Source organism: Hyperolius riggenbachi, chromosome 5, assembly GCF_040937935.1.
Source record: "Hyperolius riggenbachi isolate aHypRig1 chromosome 5, aHypRig1.pri, whole genome shotgun sequence".
Taxonomy (NCBI): Eukaryota; Metazoa; Chordata; class Amphibia; order Anura; family Hyperoliidae; genus Hyperolius; species Hyperolius riggenbachi.
Window position 1 is genome coordinate 139,184,217 of NC_090650.1, and position 22,803 is coordinate 139,207,019.

The 22,803-nt window shown below is 42.3% G+C and overlaps 1 protein-coding gene across 1 annotated transcript in view; it reads right to left on the minus strand.

The window, feature by feature from the left end:
• Window positions 1-3,566: 3,566 nt before the first annotated feature.
• The window catches only part of CTNNB1 (catenin beta 1), a 43,263-nt gene continuing 24,026 nt past the window's right edge, over window positions 3,567-22,803 (minus strand). The window contains 15 exon segments of the mRNA XM_068236319.1: window positions 3,567-4,439; window positions 6,777-6,997; window positions 7,947-8,007; window positions 8,090-8,211; window positions 9,672-9,822; window positions 9,899-10,018; window positions 10,746-10,904; window positions 11,773-12,111; window positions 13,494-13,597; window positions 15,402-15,546; window positions 16,524-16,725; window positions 18,981-19,219; window positions 20,371-20,408; window positions 20,411-20,623; window positions 20,720-20,947. Of these exon segments, the coding sequence (XP_068092420.1) occupies window positions 6,792-6,997; window positions 7,947-8,007; window positions 8,090-8,211; window positions 9,672-9,822; window positions 9,899-10,018; window positions 10,746-10,904; window positions 11,773-12,111; window positions 13,494-13,597; window positions 15,402-15,546; window positions 16,524-16,725; window positions 18,981-19,219; window positions 20,371-20,408; window positions 20,411-20,623; window positions 20,720-20,947 (2,327 nt within the window). The 3' untranslated portion in view covers window positions 3,567-4,439; window positions 6,777-6,791.

Sequence of the window (22,803 nt, forward strand, 5' to 3'; positions counted from 1 at the left end):
ATTTAGCCTGCGAGCCGCGATCGCTGGCCCGCAGGCTATTCACGGAGCCCCCCGCAGTGAATTGACAGGAAGCAGCCGCTCGCGCGAGTAGCCGTTTCCTTATCAATTAGCCTGCAGCCGGCGACGCAGATTTGCGTCGCTGGTCCTGCAGCTACCACTTTGCCAACACGCGTTATGAGTGCAGTCGGCAAGTGGTTAAACACCTACAAAGCAGGTTGAATGTTTTATGTTCTCCAATCAGTGGCAGCCAATTAAGAGTCCCAGAGTTAAGCATCATACACACATCAGACTATAGTCTTTTGAAAATGGAAGATCACAGACCAATCTTACCACCCTTCATGTAGTGTGAGAGCCATACTCTACACAGTCTTTTCTATGGAGCTAAATTCCACTTTAGAATAAAATCTTTGCAAGATGCTGTACAGACACAAAAGATCAGTATCTGCAAAAGATCTGTTCCTGCCAAAAATCCATTCCTGCAAATTGCAATGATAGTCTATGAGGTCTGCAGATCATCATACACATATGATTTAACTGACATTCATCTGCAGATCAAGCAATCATCCGCAGATCTGAAAATCCATCCTGGTGGATCTGATCTGCAGATGAATGTCAGTTAAATTGTGTGTGTATGATGATCTGCAGATCTCAGACTATCATTGCAATTTGCAGGAATGGATTTTTGGCAGGTACAGATCTTTTGCAGATACTGATCTTTTGTGTCTGTACAGCATCTGTGTGTGCAGCATCTTGCAAAGATTTTTTTCTGATGTGGAGTTCAGCTCCATAGAAAAGACTGTGTAGAGTATGGCTCTCATACTACATGAAGGGTGGTAAGATTGGTCTGTGATCTTTCATTTTCCAAAGACTATAGTCTGATGTGTGTATGCACCTTTAGAAAATGATTAGTTCAGGTTCTGCCCTCAGAAGGTATATTCTGCCAGGAAAACTTTTATGGCTGTAATTTGCTCATCAGTGACAGATGCTTTCACGAGCAATAACGAGTGCTTAAGCGCTCTAATTCATGATTTAAACGAGCTTTAATTAGCTCAGGTGTGCAGCAGGGAGTGAAGGGGTCATTTACCCACAAGTGTGCATCCTCCCTGCACTCCAAATAGCTTGCATGCGTCCTATTGGTCACATTGCAAGCCTCACCACCACGCGTATTCCTCCTTCCGGCTTGGAGGAAGTGCAAGCAGTGAGGTTTGCAACACGACCAATAGGACGCGTGCAAGCTATTTGGAGCACACTTATGGGTAAATTACCCCTTCACTCCCTGCTGCACACCTGAGCTAATTAAAGCTCATTTAAATCACAAATTAGAGTACTTAAGCACTTAGTGCTGGTCAGAGATGCTCTCATGAGTAATAACATGCATGCTTTACCTGCCCAATCGAGACAGGCAACTTGGGCTCAATATCTGGCGATTACGAGTAATCCATAGACTGCAATGTTAACTTCAGTTATATTGGCAAACAGTGTGCAGTTTGGAGGATGGCTTATAGCCAATGGGGGAATACATGCAAGAATTGAAAAGTAGTGCTAGGTGTAGGATAAATCAGTTCATAATGGGCTATGCAGTGCAGGATAATGGCCACATTGCCAGACTGCAACAGCAAAAATGTGGATGTTGCATTGCGATGTTTTGCATGACCGTATCATGGAGTGCATTTACTGCATATTGCCCATGTGAACAGTACAGAGAAGTATAATCTTAAACAACTCTGATCCATTGCATTCCTGCCTTACCACCTTTTCCTACATACACCTCCCCAGTACCTTTCAATTCAGAACTCAGATTAGGACTCCTCACTACAGGATTGTCAATGATGTGCAAATAATTTTGACTTGCAAGCTGAATGCAAGCACTATTTGGCAGGAAATGCATTTGCTTGGCCCAATTCCAGGCTGCATACAATTTATAGTTGAGCATCTTATGCTAGGTACACATGATGCAATTTTCTGACAGGTTTACTGTCTGATTGGATATCAGATATGTTGGAAATAGATCTATTTTCCATTCACTCCTATGGAAAATATGTATCTGTCAGAAAATAGATATGTTGGAAATCGATCTGTTAGAAATTGCATCGTGTGTACCTAGCATTACTAACCATCTACAATCTGGCTGCCTGGATTGCTCTGTAGATTGTGTGTACATGTAACTAGTCTGTAGAAGGTTCAGGATAGCCAGATAAATGGTCAGAGCTCTAGACAGATCAGTGTTGGGGAGGAGGCTGCACAACTGGACAAGAATCCTTTACAACTCTTGATTACAGCTGTAGGACCCAACTTGCTAACCACTTCCTGACAGTTACAATGCAGTGATTACAACTACAGAACACACAAGTGGACTTTATCTAGCTTAACTATGTGGTGGACATGCTAGAGAGTTCCTTCCCCTTGGTGAAGATGGAGTTTCATCTTCATAAAGGCCAAAACCCCACTGGCAAACCTTTGATTACTGGCATAATGTCAGAGGCTGAGCTGTTGTCCATGGAACAAAATGCACCTCATTCCTAAGGCCTGGAGCCCATTGCAGTGGTTTCAGCAGTGAGTCTACGTCTGAGTCGGATGATTTTTGTACAGTGTTCTCCCCAGAAATTTCCAGCCGGGTGGCATAAAAAAAAAAAGTAGCCGGGTGGGACAAGATGAGATAATGCAGGCCAGTGCTTCTGTGCGCAACTCTGCTCACAGCATTGAAGGTGAGCTGATAACAGCTGGGTACTCACCAAAAACTAGCCAGGTGGAGCACCCAGCTAAAAGAGCCTGGGGAGAACACTACAGACGTTTATGAAACCACTGACTCCAGGTACCCAAAACTGCCAACTCCACAGCCCTGGATTTGTGCTTTCTAGGAATTGCCAGAAATGCCAAAAGTACTAGGCTAATGAAAGAAACCCTATAGCCTAGTACACACCTTCAATCATGATTTACCAAATCCCTGACCAATATTACCATCAAAATGTATAAGGTTTACCTGCGGAATCTGCTCATAGGATTCAATGGGCATGGTTCACCAGTTTTCACTTTCTCTATTTTAAGCTCCCCAAGAGCAAAAATATAACATAATGTAATATTGCAATGGGGTTAATCAGGAACAATTTAGAGTGATTATTTTGCTTGTAAATGTGCTAAAAAAATGTTTTAACAATTAGGTGAATGTCATTTATGAGAAGTTTTGTGAATACAGGTAGTCCTGTGACAGCCGTGAGCTGTCATCAATGTAAAAGTATAATTTAAAAAAAAATGGGGGGGAACAAAACTTGGTTTCTAGTAACAAAACTTGCTCTAGTGTTTGTGAGTCATTAGCAATTGCTAGTGGGCCACAGCCTAAGGAGCAGCTTCAAGTCTCCCTTGCCTGACCAATCAAGGACTATCACACATTCACTTTAGAATTCTAAATTATCTGTTTAGTTGTGAGAAGCTGCAGCTGTTTGAGTCACCTGGTGGAAACGAATGAATTAGCAGGAGCTCCGCCATTACCTTTGGAGCACTTTGCAAAATGCATTTCAATTGTAACCATACAGTCAAGAGAAATGAGACTTGTTCAAACTACACAGATCTGAATTTAAAAATAACTTTACTTTGTTCATTCCATTTACAAACATTTAGGTTCGTTCTTTAAGACCACAGAAACCCATTCCACATGGACTTGCTTAAAATAACTTGACACAGCAGAATGCATTAAAAGTCCACTTTAATTCTTCTGAGCCATTTCATGATTTTTCATTAAGCATCTGTGGCCTCAGAGTACATAACTTTGGGATAAAAGGCAACTGGTAAACTGTCCATTACAGGTTACAAATAAGTTCTTACTGGCCCCTACCCAGACATATCCCAGATAAAAGCTTTGATCAAAAATTGATCCATCTGCTTATTTTAAGCATATTAAAAGAAAACTTTTTGGACCATTTCTATTTGTCTATGTTTTATACAAAAAGGCTACACAATGTTCCACTTTATTCAGGATACAATTAGAGTGATTATGAATTAGTGTTCTACACTTACTTGATCCTTAAAAATTAGAAACCGCTTTAGCAATATGCACTAACTGAACACTACAGAGACTTAAAATATTACCGCAGAAAGGAAAAAAAAAAATCTAAATACTAAGAAAGCAAGCTAGGTCAGTACCATGACAGATAAAAAAAATAAAAATAAAAAAGTTATTTAAACAAGCAAGGCTAGTGTTTTGATAAGTTCCAGCTTGCAAACGATTCTTGTGCATTCTTGATGTACGAGTCACTTCCAAAATCCATTGGTATTGTTCCTCCGACCAAAAAAAGGACCAGAACATAAAGTTAGCTTCCATTGTTCCCATAGGAAACTCAGCTTGGTTAGTGTGTCAGGCACTTTCTGAGATAACCAGCCCACCCCTTGAGCCCTCTCAGCAACTCTACAGGCCAATCACAATGCAAAATTCATTCTGACGATAACTGGAAAGAAAAAGAAAAAAAAAGGTAATTACTACTAATGAAAAAAAAAAAAACACGGTAAATGCATGCATTTAGACATTTATACAACTACATTATGCAGTCTTCAGAAATGGTTACTTAGATTAACTTAGAGGAAAGGTAGTAAATACAAAAATTGCTCATGTAATACTTTATGAACATGGACTAATTTACCTTTCCTCACCCAGATTACACAGAAATCACAGGTTGTGGCATCTTCAGGTGCAGCTCTGCTGCATGTGTGCACAGTGTTCTGAAGCCAGTAGAAATACCTGGCCTTCCAGAATGCTCTGGAGGATAATTCCACATTGCTTAAAGCAGCCCCAAACCAAACTTTTTTTTTTAAAGAGATTTAGTTGCACCACTCTGACACATACAAAGATAAACACTCCTTCAAGCCTATGAGCATTTCAGTGCATGCTTTTCACCCTTCTCTTTTCACAACTAGGGTTATACAGATAGCAGCCATTACTTCTGAGCCTAGTTAGTAGGAGGTTTTAGATCATGGGTGTGTCTTCAGCTACCCTCCCTCGCAGGGGCATAGTCTATGTGAAATCTCACACAAGCTGAGATCACCTCCCCTGTGACATCAGTAGCAGCCTGTGTTTTTTTCTCTTCTCCACCAGTCTGCCAGATTCTGTCCAGGCAATATGAAAGGAAGGGTGGGGTTCCTCCAATAAGTGTAAAATATTTTACATTTGTAATCATGCAGCTAAAAAAAGGCTGCCATTTATTACAAGATTTCAGAAATAAAATCTATTTTCTAAATTTATATTTTTAATTTGGGTCCACTTTAACAGCCTAGGCTAAGCATCACTGGGATGAAAGGGCTACATACCAATATATAGGAAGTGCTCGATGATAAAAAACCAGGATAATGGTAAAAGAAGCAATCCTAAATAATGTACCACATACCACTATATTTCACTACAGTGCCCCTTAATTTCTGCAAATTCTATAAAACCCTTGAGCACGATACTCTCTTCCACTGCCTATCACAACTACAGTATGCAAAGTAGACTGATGCATCAATTTGAGGGGTCCCATCACCATGTGGCAGGTTTTCTGCTGTGCACTTTAATTTCATGTTTGGCTGTTCAGATTCCTGCTTCAGGTTTAGCCTCCTTAGCGGTAACCCCGAGTATGGAAAACTGCAGCTTAGAGCGGTAACACCAAGCTGGATCCATAGGAGGTAATGTTCAGGTCTGTCTGAGATCTAGCAGTATCATTTTTTGGGTCCAAATTCTTGTGAAAAAAAAAAAATTGCACCGCTTTTAGACAAAATCTGGAAGTGATCTTACCCCTAGGGAGGTTAATATACCAGGAAAGTGATGAGATAAAACATGTTCAAGAACAGGCTAAAAAAGTCCAATTAAAGTGGACCCAAACCAAACTTTAATTAAAAATATTTAGTTGCACCACTCTGACACATACAAAGATAAATAAACACTCCTTCAAACCTATGATCATTTCAGTGCATGCTTTTCACCCTTCTCTTTTCATAGCTAGGGTTATACTGGGGGCAGCCATTAGCAATTCCTCCATTGCCAGACACCATCTACTCCACCAGTTTGCCGGAAAAATGCCGGCAATTTGAAAGGAAGGGAGGGGTTCCTCCAATAAATGTAAAATATTTTATATTTGTCATCATGCAACTGAAAAAAGGCTGCTATTATAATTTAGAAAATAGATTTCTGAAATCTTGTATTTTTAATTTGGGTCCACTTTAAGGCTGTAGCCTTCGGAGTGCTTTTCTGACCATCAGCGCTTCAAGGTTTTTTTTTTGTTTTTTTTTAATATACATTTCAAATGCTTCCATTGCTTTGGAATAAAATCATGGTATAATTGCAGCAATCACAATTTTCCCCCAAAAATTGCAGCCGCCATGATTTTAACGCAAGTCAATGGGTAAAAAAATAAAAAAAAAAAATTTCCCATCTCAGAAATTTCACAACATTTGCACAAATCTCATGGTGCTAAGCTTATGGAAACCTGCTCATAGATCTCGTCCAACCACAATCATAGCCAAACTACCTGATGCCCATTACCAGCTCATGTTTAACTTTATCAAGCCACTTTGTAACACTGCTAGACTTAAGTTGCCGTTTTTTCCTTTGCTAGACCATAACCTGGGTACATTAACATCAGAAGCATTTTTATGCTGATTCTTCACATCCTGGTTTACCCAGGAAGCCATATTTATGAATATAACTGTGCATAGTGAAGAGGAAAGCAATTTCTCAGTTCACCCGATAAGTAAAATCACAGCATGAGGACAATTTTACAAAATGTAATATGACAAAAATTAGAGATACTCACCAAAAATATACACATTTACAGGTCAGTGTCAAACCAAGCCAACTGATTACTGTCGCCTGGAGGCAGTCCATCCATAAGATCCTGAGCATGGCCTAAATCTGGCAAGCCATCAACTGGGTACTCTGCTCCTGGATGATGACCAATATCATGTTCCATCATAGGGTCCATTCCCATTGCATCTTGCCCATAGCCTCCAGCGTGGAAAGATCTATAGCTTGGATCTGAAACAAAATTGAACATGCATTAAGTCTGCGGGCAATTTTTGCTTTTTTAAATTATACAAATACAGCCTGAAGAACATAAGCGTGAACTTGGTTAATTGTAAAATGGATTTATAAAATGCCAATTCCCAAATTAGTGCTCTAGTGGTTAAGAAAGTTTTGTATGCACTAAAAACACATTACAGACCAGGAGGTAGAGAACCCACAACTTTACTTTGGCATGTTAAAAAAAGAATGCTATATTTTCATTCTAAATTGTCAGTGCATCAGTTTTACATTTTCTTTTGACTGAAGATACATTTTGTAGTGGCTTGTGTATGGCCATAAGCACTAATGCTGGAATGCACTTTAATCACAGATTTCCATTCTAAAAACATTAAACTTTTCTGCCACAAGTTTCTATGTAACAGGTTACACAGCAACAAGTCCCTTAGAGATGCCTCCGGTTTAATTAAATACCCTTCCTTTATGATTGAGGTTAGGGGTATTACTGACATCACAAAAGCAGTCACCAGTGTAGTCCAGGTTAGAGACTTCACAGATTAGCACACATGAAAAACACACACACGTTGAAGTACAGGTGGAAGCATTATTTATGGCATCTAAATAAGGGTAACCAAGCTGAGGCAAAACAGGACTGAAACAAGCTTGCAGCAGCTAATGGCACCGTAGACTGGTTTTAACCTTTCCATCTCACCAATGGCAGTCAAGGCATTAAAATAGATTTCACACATGGGCATTTATCTGGCTAACAAGTTAAAAATTGCTCTGGACTAACAGCCCTGTGCGTGAAAAAAGTAGAGGTACATAGCCAGACCACACACAAAAAATAAATAAAATAAAAATTTGATATGGGCAGCAGTTTGGGTTTTTTTTTTTTGAGTTGGATACATATTCCCCACCTAAGGACTCTGAAGATAAAAAAACACTAAAAACCCAAGAAGCTTACCATCTTGCCTGTATCCAAGTGGTTCTCCAGGTGCACAAATATCAACTCCAAGATCTCCAGCCTGTGAAGTTAAATAAAATACAGGTTAGGTTTACAATTGCTTGGACATGCATTTCTGTACATGCAGAAGAACTGCTACCAACCTCATTCCAAGGCATAGGCTCAGTCCTGAATAGAGAGCTGGTCAGTTCAACAGATAACCGCTTCTTGTAATCCTGAGGCTTGTCTTCAGACATACGGAAGAGGACAGCTGCTGCATACGTTGCTTTAGGAAGCAAAAGAAAAAAAAATGCATGCATGAAATGGGGAATACATGTAGATCAAAATAGGCTTCAGAAAGGGATCTTCTATCAAAAAAAGGGGTAGGTGTGTGGTGGCAGTGGTTGTTTAAAGCAGACCTGAACTCCGAACTTCCTCTATGCTCTAAAATATATGCAACCGCACAATGAAGAAAACTTGTTACAGCCAATACAAATTTTAACAAATCTGCATGGTTTCTGTTTCCTGCTCTCATGGAAGCAGACATTTGTTAACCTCCTGTGCTTTCAAATGAATATCTGCCTTGTCAGGTGACAGGGGAGAACTCAAATCACAACTTGTGATTAGACACAAATGAAGGGGTAGGAGATAGGCTGAACTCGTACAGGGTGCATGTCTCCATTTTCCTTATATCCTTGTGCAAGAGTTAGGTCCTCTAATCAGACTACTAAGTAATCATATTTAGAAGTGAGAGGGATATGGAGGCTGTCCGTTATTTACATTCAAACCATGCAAAATCCCTGGTTGTCCTGCAGATCCTCAGCCTCTAATACTTTTATGCCTGGTCCACACCATGCAATTTTTCAGATAGATTGATCTGATTTCCAATCTTTCATATTTTCCTGAACACAAAAAAAAAACCAGAAATCATTTCACCAAGTACACACGGAGATTTGTACCAGGAATTTTAGCTCATACAGGTCCTGAAAGGATGGGGGGGGGGGGGGGGGGGGGGGAGAGAAGAAATGTCTGAAAGTCAAGAGCCAAGGCTGCCATACTACGGCACCACCAGTCGCACTTGGCAATCAAGGAGACATGGGGAGGGGGACAGAAGGAGGCAAAAGAAATCAGATCACGCCTGTCAAATTGATTTCCCCAGTCTGATGGAAAATTGCATTGTGTGTATTAGGCATTAGACAGACCCTGAGCGAGCAAGACAGTCTATTCTTGTAATGTTAAAGGACCATGAGCGCTAAAAGTTGTAAAGTTTAAGACACACTTAGAAGTATATTTGTCACGGTAAAATGTACTATTACTTTTGATATGTCACAATAGGCAGAAAAATTTAAGAGTGAGTGAGTACACATTTTGGGGCTCGTTCTAATTATGCGCACTGCTGTGTGCATTTCGGCAGCAAGATCAGAAGTGCATAGACATTCAAACTATGTGCGCTGCACAACAGTGCGATGCGCCATCACATACACATTTTTGGCAAAGCACATTGCTGATCCCATTCACTGTAACAAATGGGATCAGCAACACATATGGTGTGGTGATTGGGTGCGCTTACCTCCTGAGCGCACACCCATACGCATCGCCTAACAAACTAGGCCTTACACTTGTGCATAAGTGTACAATTTTTAAAATGCGTAAGTAGTTCTTTAACTATTTCAGAGCCAAATAGGCAGAGAGTAGGTGCTCCCCTCAGACCTGTGGCAAATCAAGAACTAAAACCCCATTCCTTACCAACTCCCTCATTTCGTGAGTGAAGCAGTTCGGTAAGGGGTGCTGTAGCTCCTTCAGCCTCAATAGCTTCTGCAGCCTCCTTGTCCTGGGCCAGCTCACAAAGCACACCAGCAGCAACTCTTTGGATGTTTTCAATAGGAGAGTACAGCAGCTGCAAGAGAATACATTGTGATGAAGCTGGACTACATCTGAAAACTATTAAACTAATGCACAGATATGGTACTTACCTGTACAAACAATGGAATGGTATTCAGGCCTCTGATTACAATTCTGTTGTGAACATCACGTGCCAGGATATGCAGAGCTCCTGTGCAGCCTTCAACGATTTCTTCCATACGCACACCTTCCTATGAAGCCAGAAAAGCAATTTTGCAATATATTTTTTTACATTTTATAGACAATCACTTAAAGAAACCATATATGAACAAGCAGTTTAAAACAAATCACCTAAACATGTAAAAAAACAAACAAAAAAAACTATCCATTCTATATAATCTAGCTACTTTCCTACTAAAGAAAATCACGTACAAAGACTGGAGAAAATTTCTCACAGATGTTTAAAAATTAAAAACTGGCTATACCTCAGATGTGCAAACTGGTAAGCCTGGTCTCCAGAGGCCTGTCCCCACTTAAACATTGATCTGCAGTGCAGCACACCAAACTATTCCAGATTTTTTGGATTCAGTGTGAAATGCTAAACTCCAGCAACTAAACCGAAACTGGAAACTATTTGCTACTCAAATACCATGGCAGTCTCAAAAAGAAGGTTAGTGTGCCATTACTTGCTGATCTAACAGTTGGATAATTTATCATGAGGTGTCATTTCAATCCTGCTACTCTGCCTTGCATGACAGACATAAGGGGGAAAGAGCTATGGCTGTGGAAACCTCACTGCAGTCCCACTCACCTATAGCTCATAACTTTCTTCACATCTAAATAGAAACCCCAAGCTGTAGGCATATGAAAACCACTTTAAACAGCATAACCAGATGTCCATAAAAGTATGCACAGTCAGGGAGATTGGATTATCAAATTACATCTGGGAAGTAACACTTTTCACACTGTATTACATACCACAAACTGTTGCTGCGTTCCACCCATAGATGTGCGGCGTTGTGTGTCCTGGTGAGCACGAACCAGTAGTTGGACCAGTCTTGGAATGGCACCTTGTTCACGTAGGGGAGCATGATTAGCTGGACAAAGAGCTAGATTACGAATCAAACCCACAGTGGCCTGTAAAGACAGAAGAACTTCAGTGAAGTTACACAGTAAAGTTCCCACCCACATTTTGGTAGCCCAGACCTAGTGAGATTTCATAAAACATTTGTGGAAAAAGGGACAAGAAGCCTCACCACACTTTTCTTTTAACCCCTTGCGTACCAGTAGTCTGTGGGGCCTTAAAGGAGTTATCAGGCAAATTGTGTAAAATTAGCTTTACTCACCTGGTGCTTGCTCCAGCCCCTTGCTGCCGACTGTCCCACACCGACCACTCTGCTCCCCACCGCTGTCCCGGTCTGCGTGGTCAGTATTCAGCTTACTGCAGCTGCGTGAAGCGCTGCTGTCAATCATGGCTACATGGCTAACTGCACAGGCGCAGTAGTTCTGCGCCTGCAGTTTGCCGCGGCCCACGTGGCCATGATTGACAGCCGGCCTGAATACTGACCACGGAGACCGGGACAGTGGCGGGGAGCAGAGCTGTTGGTGTGGGACAGTCAGCAGCAAGGGGCTGGAGAAAGCCCCATGTGAGTAAAGCCAATTTTACACAATTTGCCTGATAACACCTTCAAGGACCAGAGACTGCTGGTACCAGAAAACAGCGTTTACCGACAAATCGTCGCACGGACCCACCACTATGATGGCAGAACTGTGCGAGCCGGTCAGGAGTCTTTTATTGGCTTACAGTGATCACATGGTCAGGAGCCAATGAAAGCTACTCCTGACTGGCTCACAGAGCTCTGCTGTATTATAGACTGGCAGAGTGGTGAGATCGGCCGTAGCATGCGACGGGGAAGGTGCAATCCGCATCCTGTCAGAGCAGCGACCTGCAGGCCATAGATTTCTACCAATGCAGTCTGTAAACAGTTAAGCTACCAATTTTTACCTTGATTAATGGCCAGTGGGAAGGTGGGTGTAATAGTTTTACAACCACAGGGAGTCCATAGTGGAGCCGAACAGCATTTTGTGCCATCTCCGCTTCCTGGTGTCTGCTGGTAAGGTGACGAAGTGCACAAATAGCAGGTTCAGTGATGTCTTCTCTATCACCTGCACGGAGAACTGTGCGCACCAATGCTTCAATCCCTCCAACTTGGCAAACCATCATCTTGTTCTTGTAGTTGTTACACGTGAGATTGGATAGTATGCCAGCTGCACAAGTTACCACGTTTATGTCATCTGATCCAAGAAGCTGAACAAGGGTCCCTAAAAGTCCTTCCATGCCCTCCTGTGAAATGTAGTGGAGGGGAAGAGAAAAAAAAAATTAAGTTACTGAAGCTCCACGCTGATTAGGGATAGCTTCTCACTTGGTATGGGCATTTGACATGGAGAGGGGAGGGGGGGGGACAAAAACACACAAAAAAAAAAAAACACCCTAAGAGCCCTTTTCCACATGCGCTTGTGTTGCTGAATGACAAAATTGCTAGGGTTTGCAAAACAGGAATCGCAGTAGGTATTTTCTACTGCCGCAATTCAATTTTTAACCAAAGCGTGATCGCGCCTCAGCGATTTTCCCCACAATTTTGCAATGTAATGCATATGCAAAAATCACTTTTTTGTGATTGAGACTTGCGCAAATCGCTAAAGTTTAGTAATTGCCAGTGGAAAAGGGCCCAAGGGCCATTTTCAACTAGCTGTGATAATAGCGTTTTGCGGATTGCAACTGCACCGCGATTAACATGTAAATCATGCTGCGGTTCTTCCCACTAGAGCGATTACTTTTCTGAATTGCAGTTGGCAGCCAATCATGCAACTGAGATTCCACATTTTGAATAAAGCTTTTTTACTCAAGACAAGTCGCAAATGCACTGCAGTCACGTCACACACCTAACAACTGCGTCAAGATTGTGGCTGCATCTTACTGGAAAAGGGTCGCTTAAACAGAAGCGCAAGTGAATGTAATGTGGCCAGTTTAACTTGCCTGTGGCATCTTCCAGCCCATTGTAATCCTCCCGATGCCTAACAGTTCCACTCTGTACCATTTAGACCAATTGCCCCTCCGACCTAGCCGACTGGGCCAGTTGTGGGCCATTGTGTAGAATGCTCCCAACACAATCAGGAGGGACGTGGCCTGCGTGCCACACATGCTGCACAGCAGAATGACTGAGGGACTAGGAGAAGCCAGGCGAGTTAAGCTGGTCACATTTACTGCACATTCCCCTTCAGTTTACTTAACTACCTTAAGACCTCCCCATGCCAATGGGCGTGGCGGCAGCCCCAGGACCGCCTAACGCCAACTGGCATCAAGTCCTGGGGCCGGCTACTGCAGGAGATTGCGCGCAGATGATCTGCTTGGGAGGCGGAGTTCCGCCCCGTCTTCAGTCTCCGAGCGGCGATCGTCGCTCAGGAGGCTGTGAAGACGGCAAAACCACCGCCTTTTCACAGTTAGTACAGTGCTGCTTGCTGGCTGCAGGGAGGGAGGGAAGGAAAAGGAAAATACGGTAATTAAAAAAAAACAAAAAAAAAAAACACATTGATCAGCCCCCACCAAGGAGAAAGGGGGGGGGGGGGGGGGAAAGAGAAATCACTTGTGTGCTGAGTTGTACGGCCCTGCAGCTTAACCTTAAGGCATGAATACTCTATTCTTAACCAGTAATGCATTTGGTGTACCTGCTTAGTTGCTGCGTCTGAAAGATTTCTTAAAGTCCAAAGGCAGTTCTGAACCAAACGCTGACTTGGGTCTGTAAGATGTAATCCCAAAGCTTGCATACCACCTAAGGATAGAGAGGTGGAGAAAAAAAAAATTCAATGCCCAAGCAATTTAAACCCCACCATTACGTTCAGAACACAGATTTTTTTTTCCCCACAACATTTTACAGAAGTTAGACAATGTCAGCAACTGTCCCCCCAGTAGGACCCACAAGTCAAGGCCTTTACCACTGTCTGGGCAACCAACCTACCAACAGGCTCTTGAGGTGGAATAATGAGTCAGGAAAGGTATAGAAGACTGTTCAAGGAAATTTAAGGGGGGGAAAAAAAAAACAAAAAAAAAAAAAACCTAGAGTAACCATATTTAGCTACTGAAAAGGGACTGGGCTCATTTTCCTTTCTAAATCTACTCTGCTGACAGACATGGACCAGCTCAAGCCATGTACAACAGTAAGCACTTAAAGCTTACATCAAAATTCTGATATGCCAATTTTTGATGGGGAGGGGGAATTGGGCCTTCATGTTATAAATAAACTGGCAGGTAACTGTCAGAAAATTGTACGGTGTGTACCTAGCGTAACAAATACATTGTTTAAAAGGTTATTATGGCCTCGATTCATAAAGCATTACCTCATGCGGTAATGCTGAAAACAGCAAACTTTACCAACCACTTAGCAAAATGTCAATTCATAAAGGCTGTTACCGCATGAAAAGCTGACATTACCGAGATAAGTTACCGACTTGGCTGCAGTTACCGACAACACGTCAGTAAATTGTCAGCAAATGTCAATTCATAAAGCCTTCAACATGCTGTAAGCCTGGCGGTAGTTACCGACACCTCTAGTGAGGCGTCAACAAGTTACCGACAGCTCTGACGAATGCAAAAGTGCAGAGAGCCGAAGTCTGAGTCATCAGTGGAGAGAGCCAGAGAGAGCCGTCTGTGTGATTCATTTCTGCAGGGCAAAAAGAATCGAGACACTGCTCTACTCTTCCGCTCAATGGGCTGCGGTAATTTACCGACCTCCAAGGGCAGCTGGAGAAATCTTTATGAATTAGCACACAGACCGGGAAAATACCGAGTGCTGTATTTTCCCGACAAGATTTTATCGCACTGCTGTTTATGAATCAAGGTGGTTTATCTTTTAGAGCAGAGGAGTTCTGAGTTCAGGTCCACTTTAAAGGAAATATGGCAGCTTGCACATCCCTCACTTCAGTTGTCCTTTAAGATTTAGTTAAGCTCTATCACTACATGAAATTGGCAAAACAAAATTGAATGTGTGTATACACCTTCATGCTTTAAGTCCCCTCAATTTGCTATACCAAATATGTCAGTTTGATGTTAACTGCAAATGTGTCAAGGGTGATCAAGCCCTCAGTAAACTCAGAGCTATGCATTAAAAGTGGAACTTCACTGTCGCACAGCACACAATGAAAATTCTTGCTGGAGAAACCCACTGCTCTGCACTTTTACCCAGATCAAAAATGTACAATTAGTTCTTTGCAGTTGTGAATAGACTGCATAAGCACAACTGCAGCTCTGTCCCCATACAGTAAACACTGAGGGTTTACCCCTTCAAGACTCCATGCAAAGTGAGACCAAGCTCAGATTTTAAAAATTTCCACACATTTTAATGTAGACCGTTTCCATAAAGGTCACATGCTGGGCCAATCTTTAAGAGCAGAGAGGAAATCAGGTGCTTAGTTCCACTTTAACAGCTCTGCTAGTGAATGCCTAAGCAAGAATTGTTCCATGGAGTAGATAGCAGAACATGGTTAAGTATAAAGTTATTAAGTCTAAAGACTACTGGTCTTTCATGAAAAGCCATTTCGTAGTCACGTTAAAGATGAAGTTTATACCCCACCACTTACCAGCCTCAACAATAGCAGGTTTATTGCTGGAACAGACTGATAGAACTTTCAGCACACGGCTTGTGGTCCACAAAAGCTTCTCATAGCTGTAAGTGCGCATTATTGTCACCAAGGCTTGAGGTCCACCGCTTGCAAGAATGATCAGCTGAAAGGAGAGATTTATTCAAGATGAAAACGAAGATCAGAACAAACAATTTTATGTATTCGCACAAAAATAAATAAATCCCGCCATACTCTAAGCTCCTTCATTAGGGATGATCAATGAAATGCAAATAATTTTAAGCTTCAGACTTGTACAATTGTATGCAAAAGCAGGCAGCTTGGAAACGGACCAAATTCCATCTTGGTAAGAATTTGTCAATTTCCAAGCTACATAAGCTTTGGATACAAGATTTGCATAATCCTACATAAATCCTGAATTTCCTTCTTATTGTTCATCCCTACTGTAGATCACTAACACCTTGAACCAGTGCTGGGCCGAAATTACGCATGAGCGTAATTACGCATCGTAATTCAATGTAAATTTATGCGTAGCTTACGGTCTTACACGTAATTATTTACGTGTAAGCAGTTAAGTGGTATCGCAATTACGCGGTCTACCGTAATTGCTAGGTATGCGTAATTTTACGCGTAATTACTAACGTAAAAACTCCCCTTTTCTAAGAGTAGCCAATCAGTCAACATCCTAAGCAACCAATAGTATCTTCTCCCGCCCTTCAGTATATAAGCGTACGTTTTGACGCATACGAATGGTGTACGCTATAAAATACGCATTAACGGGTATTACGGCACTACGTGTAACATCGTAGTGTAAGCGCCTACGTTACGGTATCCTTACGCGTAACTGCGTAAGTTAACGCGTAGTTAGTGATGAACCGTAGATAATTTCCTACTCAGTAACTGTAATTGCGTAAAATTACGCGTAATGATCCGTAAGCGTAGATTTTTCCATTACGACCAGCACTGCCTTGAACCCCCATAGTACACCGATTCATGCTGCCCTGTTCTTACACCTTTACAAACTAGTAGTGCAAACCTTAAAGTGGTGCCAAACTCTGCTAGAAGAATGCTGCAAAGTCACTAGGATAATTCCGGTCTAGCACTCAGGAATCACAACCATACCTTGCTTTCTTGATTTCCGTAAGCCAATATCTGAAGACAATCTGTGGTAATGGCTAGAAATTTTACATTGGTTTTGTTCAGCAAAGCAACCATTTTCTGCAATCCACCAGCAAGTCGGACGGCCATTTTAGCACCTTCTTGATGCAGGAGCAGATTGTGCAGGGTTGTGATGGCATAGAACAGCACTGAGTCCACAGGTGACCTGAAAGGGATGGAATTATAAAAACATTACCAATTTACTCAGTATAATAGGTGCTTGCCACCAGGGGCAAATCTTCTGCAGCCGTGATGCTGCACAACTTTTCACTATATGTCATAAACATCTATAAAAGAAATATGACGTCAGGTTACTAAAAAGTTAAAGGAAATTTGAAGTGCAAGATACAGAGGCCACTATGTCCATTCCATTCCCTGAAAAAGGAAGAGAAAAAAAAAAAAAGAAAAAAAAAGGAACCTAAACTAAGGATATGGATTTTTCCTTTTAAGATACTACCAGTTGCCCAATTCTCCTGCTGATCCAGTTTCTCTAATAAATTCAGCCACAGCACCTCAACAAGCCTGCAGATCAGGTGCTCTGACTAAGTCAGACTAGATTACCTGCATGCTTGTTTCAGGTGTGCGATTCAGCCACTGTTGCAACCAAAGAGCTCAGCAGCACTGCCAGGCAACTGGTATTTAAAAGGAAACATCCATATCCCTCTCAGTTTAGGTTCCCTTTAAAGAGACACTGAAGTCTCATAAAAATACTCTTTGCCTCAATCTGTTTCTCATCCCTGCCCCAACTAAAAATGCTGCATCCCCGCGGCTGTAACCTAACTAAATCCCCCCCCCCCCCCCCCACTCCCCGCAAAATCCACGACTCCGTTGTGTATTTTGCTGCTGTTGGAGGCAGAGCTTTCAGCTCTGCCTCCATTCGCGTCTATCAGCAGCGGATCTCCGCCCCTCAGTGAAGGAAGGCAGAGGGGCGGGAGAGAGGCGGTGATCTGGGCTGACACTGAAAGGCAGAGCTGCAGCTGAAAGCTCTGCCTCTCAGAGGTGCTGCCTGGATTGCCCCCAGGGAGTTGGGGGGGGGGGGGGGGATTTAGTTAGATTACAGCTGCAGGGATGCAGAGTTTTAGGTAGGGCAGGGATGAGAAACAGATTTTTGAAGTAAAAAGCTGATTTAAGAGACTTCAGAGTCTAACAACGCCAGTCATCTGGTTGTCATGCTGAGCATTTAGCATTAGCGGTTTGAGCCACCTGCAACAAGCCTGTTCTTCCAGTCAGCCCACAGAACAAGCAGCTGATCTGCATGCTCATTTAAAGTATTAGGCAGAGTTTCCACTTGCGCGAAACCAGGCCAATTCCTCGGCCACATATTCGGATGGAATTTGGCAGCCTATAGCAGTCTATGCAGAGCATCCAAATTCGTGGCAGAGGAAAAAAAAAAATCTGAGGCTCTGCAGCATAATTGCACGAGTCACCGTCCGAATCCCATAGCCGTGCCTAGCGCAGCTAGAGGGATTCGGCTGCGAGACATGAGCAGCTGTGCGGGCATTGTGTCTCGTAAAATGCATGTCACGCACAAGTGGAAACGGGGCCTAAAAGAGAGCATCAGCACTGAAGTCAGGCAACTAGTATGGTTTATAGCAGGCCTCAAGGGCTGACATCCTCACACATTTTTTTGGCACAGCTCAATTTTATTGATGGGATTAGAATCAGGAAAGGTGTGGACCATTAAGTAAAACATTTGCCATTTCTCAGTCCATCCGAAACACTGGCATGGCTATGGCCCTCAAGGACTGGAGGAATTCTGGTCTAGAGCATCCCTGGTTTAGAGTACAGGTGCCAAACAAGGCCTGCAGGCCGAATGCAGCCCTCCATGACATTTTATGCGGCCCTCGAGTTTCACACGTGCATCACTGAAAGCAGTAAAGGCGCACTGCCTCCCCATCCAGAGTAGCAAATTAGTGACCATTTTTGGTTGAAATATTGTCAGTTTGAGCTGGGGAGCAGCAATAACCCAGAAAACTGCCCCCCCCCCCCCCCCCCCAATGATGCCTGCTCCTGGAAGCCAAACCTCTCAACCTCCATGTGGTTTGTATAACAACCCCCCAAAGTAGAGCAGTGCAATATTTACCTGCTCCAGGAATGAACTATTCTGCATACCGCTATAGCTATGCCACTTAGTTTGAGACCATCCAATAAAAGTTATTCTGTTAATTCAATTTAGCCCAAGAGAGACTAGGTTTTAGACTTTGGCCCCTTATGTGATAGAGTTTGACGACCCTTGCTTACAGAATGAAGATGACAGCCTCCTTCCTCAATACAAGTTCCCTTTAAATTGAGTCTGTACTAAAGAGGGCAAGAATTTTACTGGAAGTGTGTTGTGCCACAGTCAAACACCCCCCCCCCCCCCCCCTCCCAACATGTCCTGAATTACACAAGTATTTTCAGTGAAAAGGTCCCACAACATACCCAAGCATTTTGACCAAAGCAGGAATGCCTCCAGATTTGAAAATGGCCAACAAGCCCTCACGATGGTGAGAAAGATTGTGTAGAGTCCCAGCAGCGCACCGTGCAGTTTCAACATCATTTGTGTTCTGCATTGTACGGACAATGGCAGACACCATCTGTGGGGAGCGCATAATAGCATGTCGAGAAGCTTCTTTCTTTGACAGCTGATGGACCATAACTGCAGCTTTGTTGACAACAACCTGCAACCAAGGTATTAAAAAAAAAATTAGACCTGTAAAAAGGCAATCAATCCTACAATGGTTAAGCACACATTCTCAAGGCTTTTGGGTAGCTTAAAATGCATGTGAAAATTCTACATCAATGTTTAATAGTAAACCAAACAAAAAACCTGCAGTTTAAAATTACAACTGCAGTTACTGGAGTGGTGCACAGAGACTTAATAAACAAAGTATTAAAGACTTAGTAGACTTGCATCATAGGTGCTCGTCAGGTCAATACATGTTTTAATGGGGGATTTCAAAAGGGATGAGCATTTTGTTGTGGGTAGCCTTAGCTCTGTTTCAATTTAAAGAGAACCTGAACTGAAAATAAAAATAACCATACACAGGTCATACTCATCTCCTGTGTAGCCTACTCAATCTCATTCTCCTCTCCTGCATCCCATTGGTCCACTGATCAATGGAATTCTCCGTCCTCCATTTTAAAAATGGCCATTACCCCCTAACAGCTTCCTGGTCAGTACACAGTTAAACTGTAAAACCACCCACTTGAGCCATAGGGAAACATGGACCTTACCTTGCAGTCAGTTGTAACTGACAGCAACTGGTATATTTCAGTTCTGACAAAATATTGTCAGAACTGGAAGGGATCACTAAGAAAATGGCGAGCTTCTGAGAGGAACCGACAGTGAGGTTAGTATGTAATATTCATTTGCAGCTACGTCGTGTGCTTATTTTAAATAATTTTACTTGCTTCAGGTTCACTTTAAGCTTATGCACATGCAACAGCTCTGGTTGTTTCTAATTTAATGTATTAAAGACTTAATACTCAAAAAGCTGAAACATTTCCTCCATCTGGCTTGCTACGACCTAGAATTGCTGAAACCAGGCCATATAGGCAATACCCATAAATTCAGGCAATGATGGGTGCTGTACCGCCTCGTGTTCAACATTGGAGTCTGAAAACCAAGGATTGGTGCAGCAATTGCCTTCATGTAAACTATGCTAAAGAGCCATATACAGTATTATGGCCCACTCTAAAATGGTTTTGCTGCACAGTGTACAGACCATTCTCCAATCGGGTTCAATTGAAAGTAACCTTAGTCCCCTAAAACATCTCACCTGAACAAATTTTAAGCACCAAGCAAAACATGCTCAAAAGAAGTCATTACCTGGTCTTCATCGTTGAGCAGCTTTGTCAGCTCTGGATAGCACGTGTTGCAAGTTCAGCATCATCCTGGTAGTTTATCAAGTTCACCACAGCATGTTTAAGCATCTGCGATGGTTCAGCTAAGCGCTGCACATTTGTGGGATGAGCAGAATCAAACTGCGTAGATGGAATCTGCATGCCTTCATCTAGCGTTTCAGGAAACATGGCAGCACGCACTCTCTGGGCTCTGGTCATTGCAAACTGGCCATCGATATCTGGGAGGAAACACCCACGATGAATGCATTAGGTCATTTATGGCTAACCAGCATACAGGAAATCTACACAAGCTTTCAAAAGTATTTTTTGCTTACCAGTCACTTGATCTTGAGTGAAAGGTTGAGAAAATCCTTGCTCCCATTCATATAGTACTTGAGATGTATCCACATCTTCGTCATCTGGATTTCCTTTGCCACTCAGTGATGGAGCAGTAGTTGTAGCTCCAGAATGAATACCAGAATCCAGATAGGATTGTTGTTGCCAATGGCTGACTGCTGCTTTGCGATCTGGCTCCATCGCCATATCCAGCTCCATCAGGTCAGCTACAAAAAGTAATAAGAAACCATATTATTTCTGTGTAGAAATACAGGCCACTAATTGTATACTTCTACTTCTCATACTAGATAGAACACGTGAGTACACGTGTGTCCTGTGGCCCCAATCCAGCCACCTCGCCCTTTTATGTGGCACGCAAGAGCTTCAAATGTGCATGATTGTGAGCAGTGGACAGCACCAGGATGAGTATGTGCTCACAGCAAACTACTGTAGGTTACAACTTTGAGAGACCCCTCCCAATTAAATTTGGCAATTCCATGAAGATTGTGGGCATATCCGACGTGTGCACATGCATGCGTTTACCCTCCATCCCCTGCTGTGTCTCATGGATGTGGGTAGGAAACATTTACGGTCCTAAATGTGCACTGCAAGTTCTCAGTCTCTTGGCTGCAAGTTTTATTTTTTTTTTATGCGAAACTGTTAAATGTTTGAAGCTGCCACCTCTGGCCTCAGCATGCAAACAACTTCCAGTTTGCTGTGAGAACATTCATGGAATAATGTATACTGCACAGCACAGGGTGGTGCTCTCCCATTTCCTCCAGATAACCACATACTACCTTCCTATACAGTGGAGCACTAATGTGCCAGTGTTTCTGGTTGAAACACTGTCAGTTTGAGAGACTGTTCAATAAGTGTAACATCTTAAACAAATGACCCACAAATAACACGGTATGCAATCTGGCACCTTGTGTGATTAGTTTGTTGGATTTTTAGAGGCAAGTTCTCCATTTTGTCAAAACTGACTGTTATACAGACAGTAGCCTGACCAGAGCAGTGTTTGGCTTTATGTACTAATTCATTCTAACATTGATGTTTTCGGTGTTACATCTGTACATGAACCATAATTTATGCACAGATGTAAAGTCCATCTAATCACACTAAAAGTCTAAGGCCTCAATTCACTAAGATCATGCTGGAGATAAGGCAAGAGAAAAACTTACCTCCACATAAGAGAGAGTTATCTTATCTCTTCATTCCTTAAGTTACCTCCTCTGCAGTTATGTTACCTCCTCTGTAGTCATTTTCACATGCAGTTAATAAACAGCCTGTCTTTAACTCTGGAGTTATTTTAAGGATTGAAGAGTTAACTTAAAGACAGAAGAGTTAACTTTAGGTTTGCCTGAGGTAAAATGTTTCCTGAATACTACATGCCTTATCACCATGGTAACAACTCTAGAAGAGTTATTAAAGACAGGAGATAAGCTTAGTGAATTGAGGCCTAAGAGTCATTTTTAAGCTAAATATAAAACACATCTTGTGCAGCTCCATATCCTGTTTAAAGGGAACCTGAAGCGAGTAAAATGATTTAAAACACATGACATAGCTGCAAATGAATATTACATACTACCCTCACCATAAGTTCCTCTCAGAAGCTCACGTCTCAATCTCATTCTCCTCTCCTGCATCCCATTTGCTCACTGTGATGAATGAAATTCTCAGTCCTCCATTTTAAAAATGGCCATTACCCCATAACAGCTTCCTGGTCAGCACACTTAACTGTAATATCACCCACTTGAGCCATAGGGAAACATGGACATTACCTTGCACACATTCAGTTGTAACTGACAGCTGCTGATCTATAACTGACAGTAACTGGTATATTTCAGTTCTGACAAAATATTGTCAGAACTGGAAGGGATTACCAAGAAGAAAATGTGAGCTTCTGAGAGGAACTGATGGTGAGGTTAGTATGTGATATTCATTTGCAGCTACATGTGGTTATTTTAAATAATTTTACTTGCTTCAGGTTCCCTTTAAGCTTAGTAAGGTGACAAAAGCACAGGAAAATTAGGATACTGCAGGTTCTCCGGGAATGGAAGCCTGTTACAGAGCTTTGTATTAC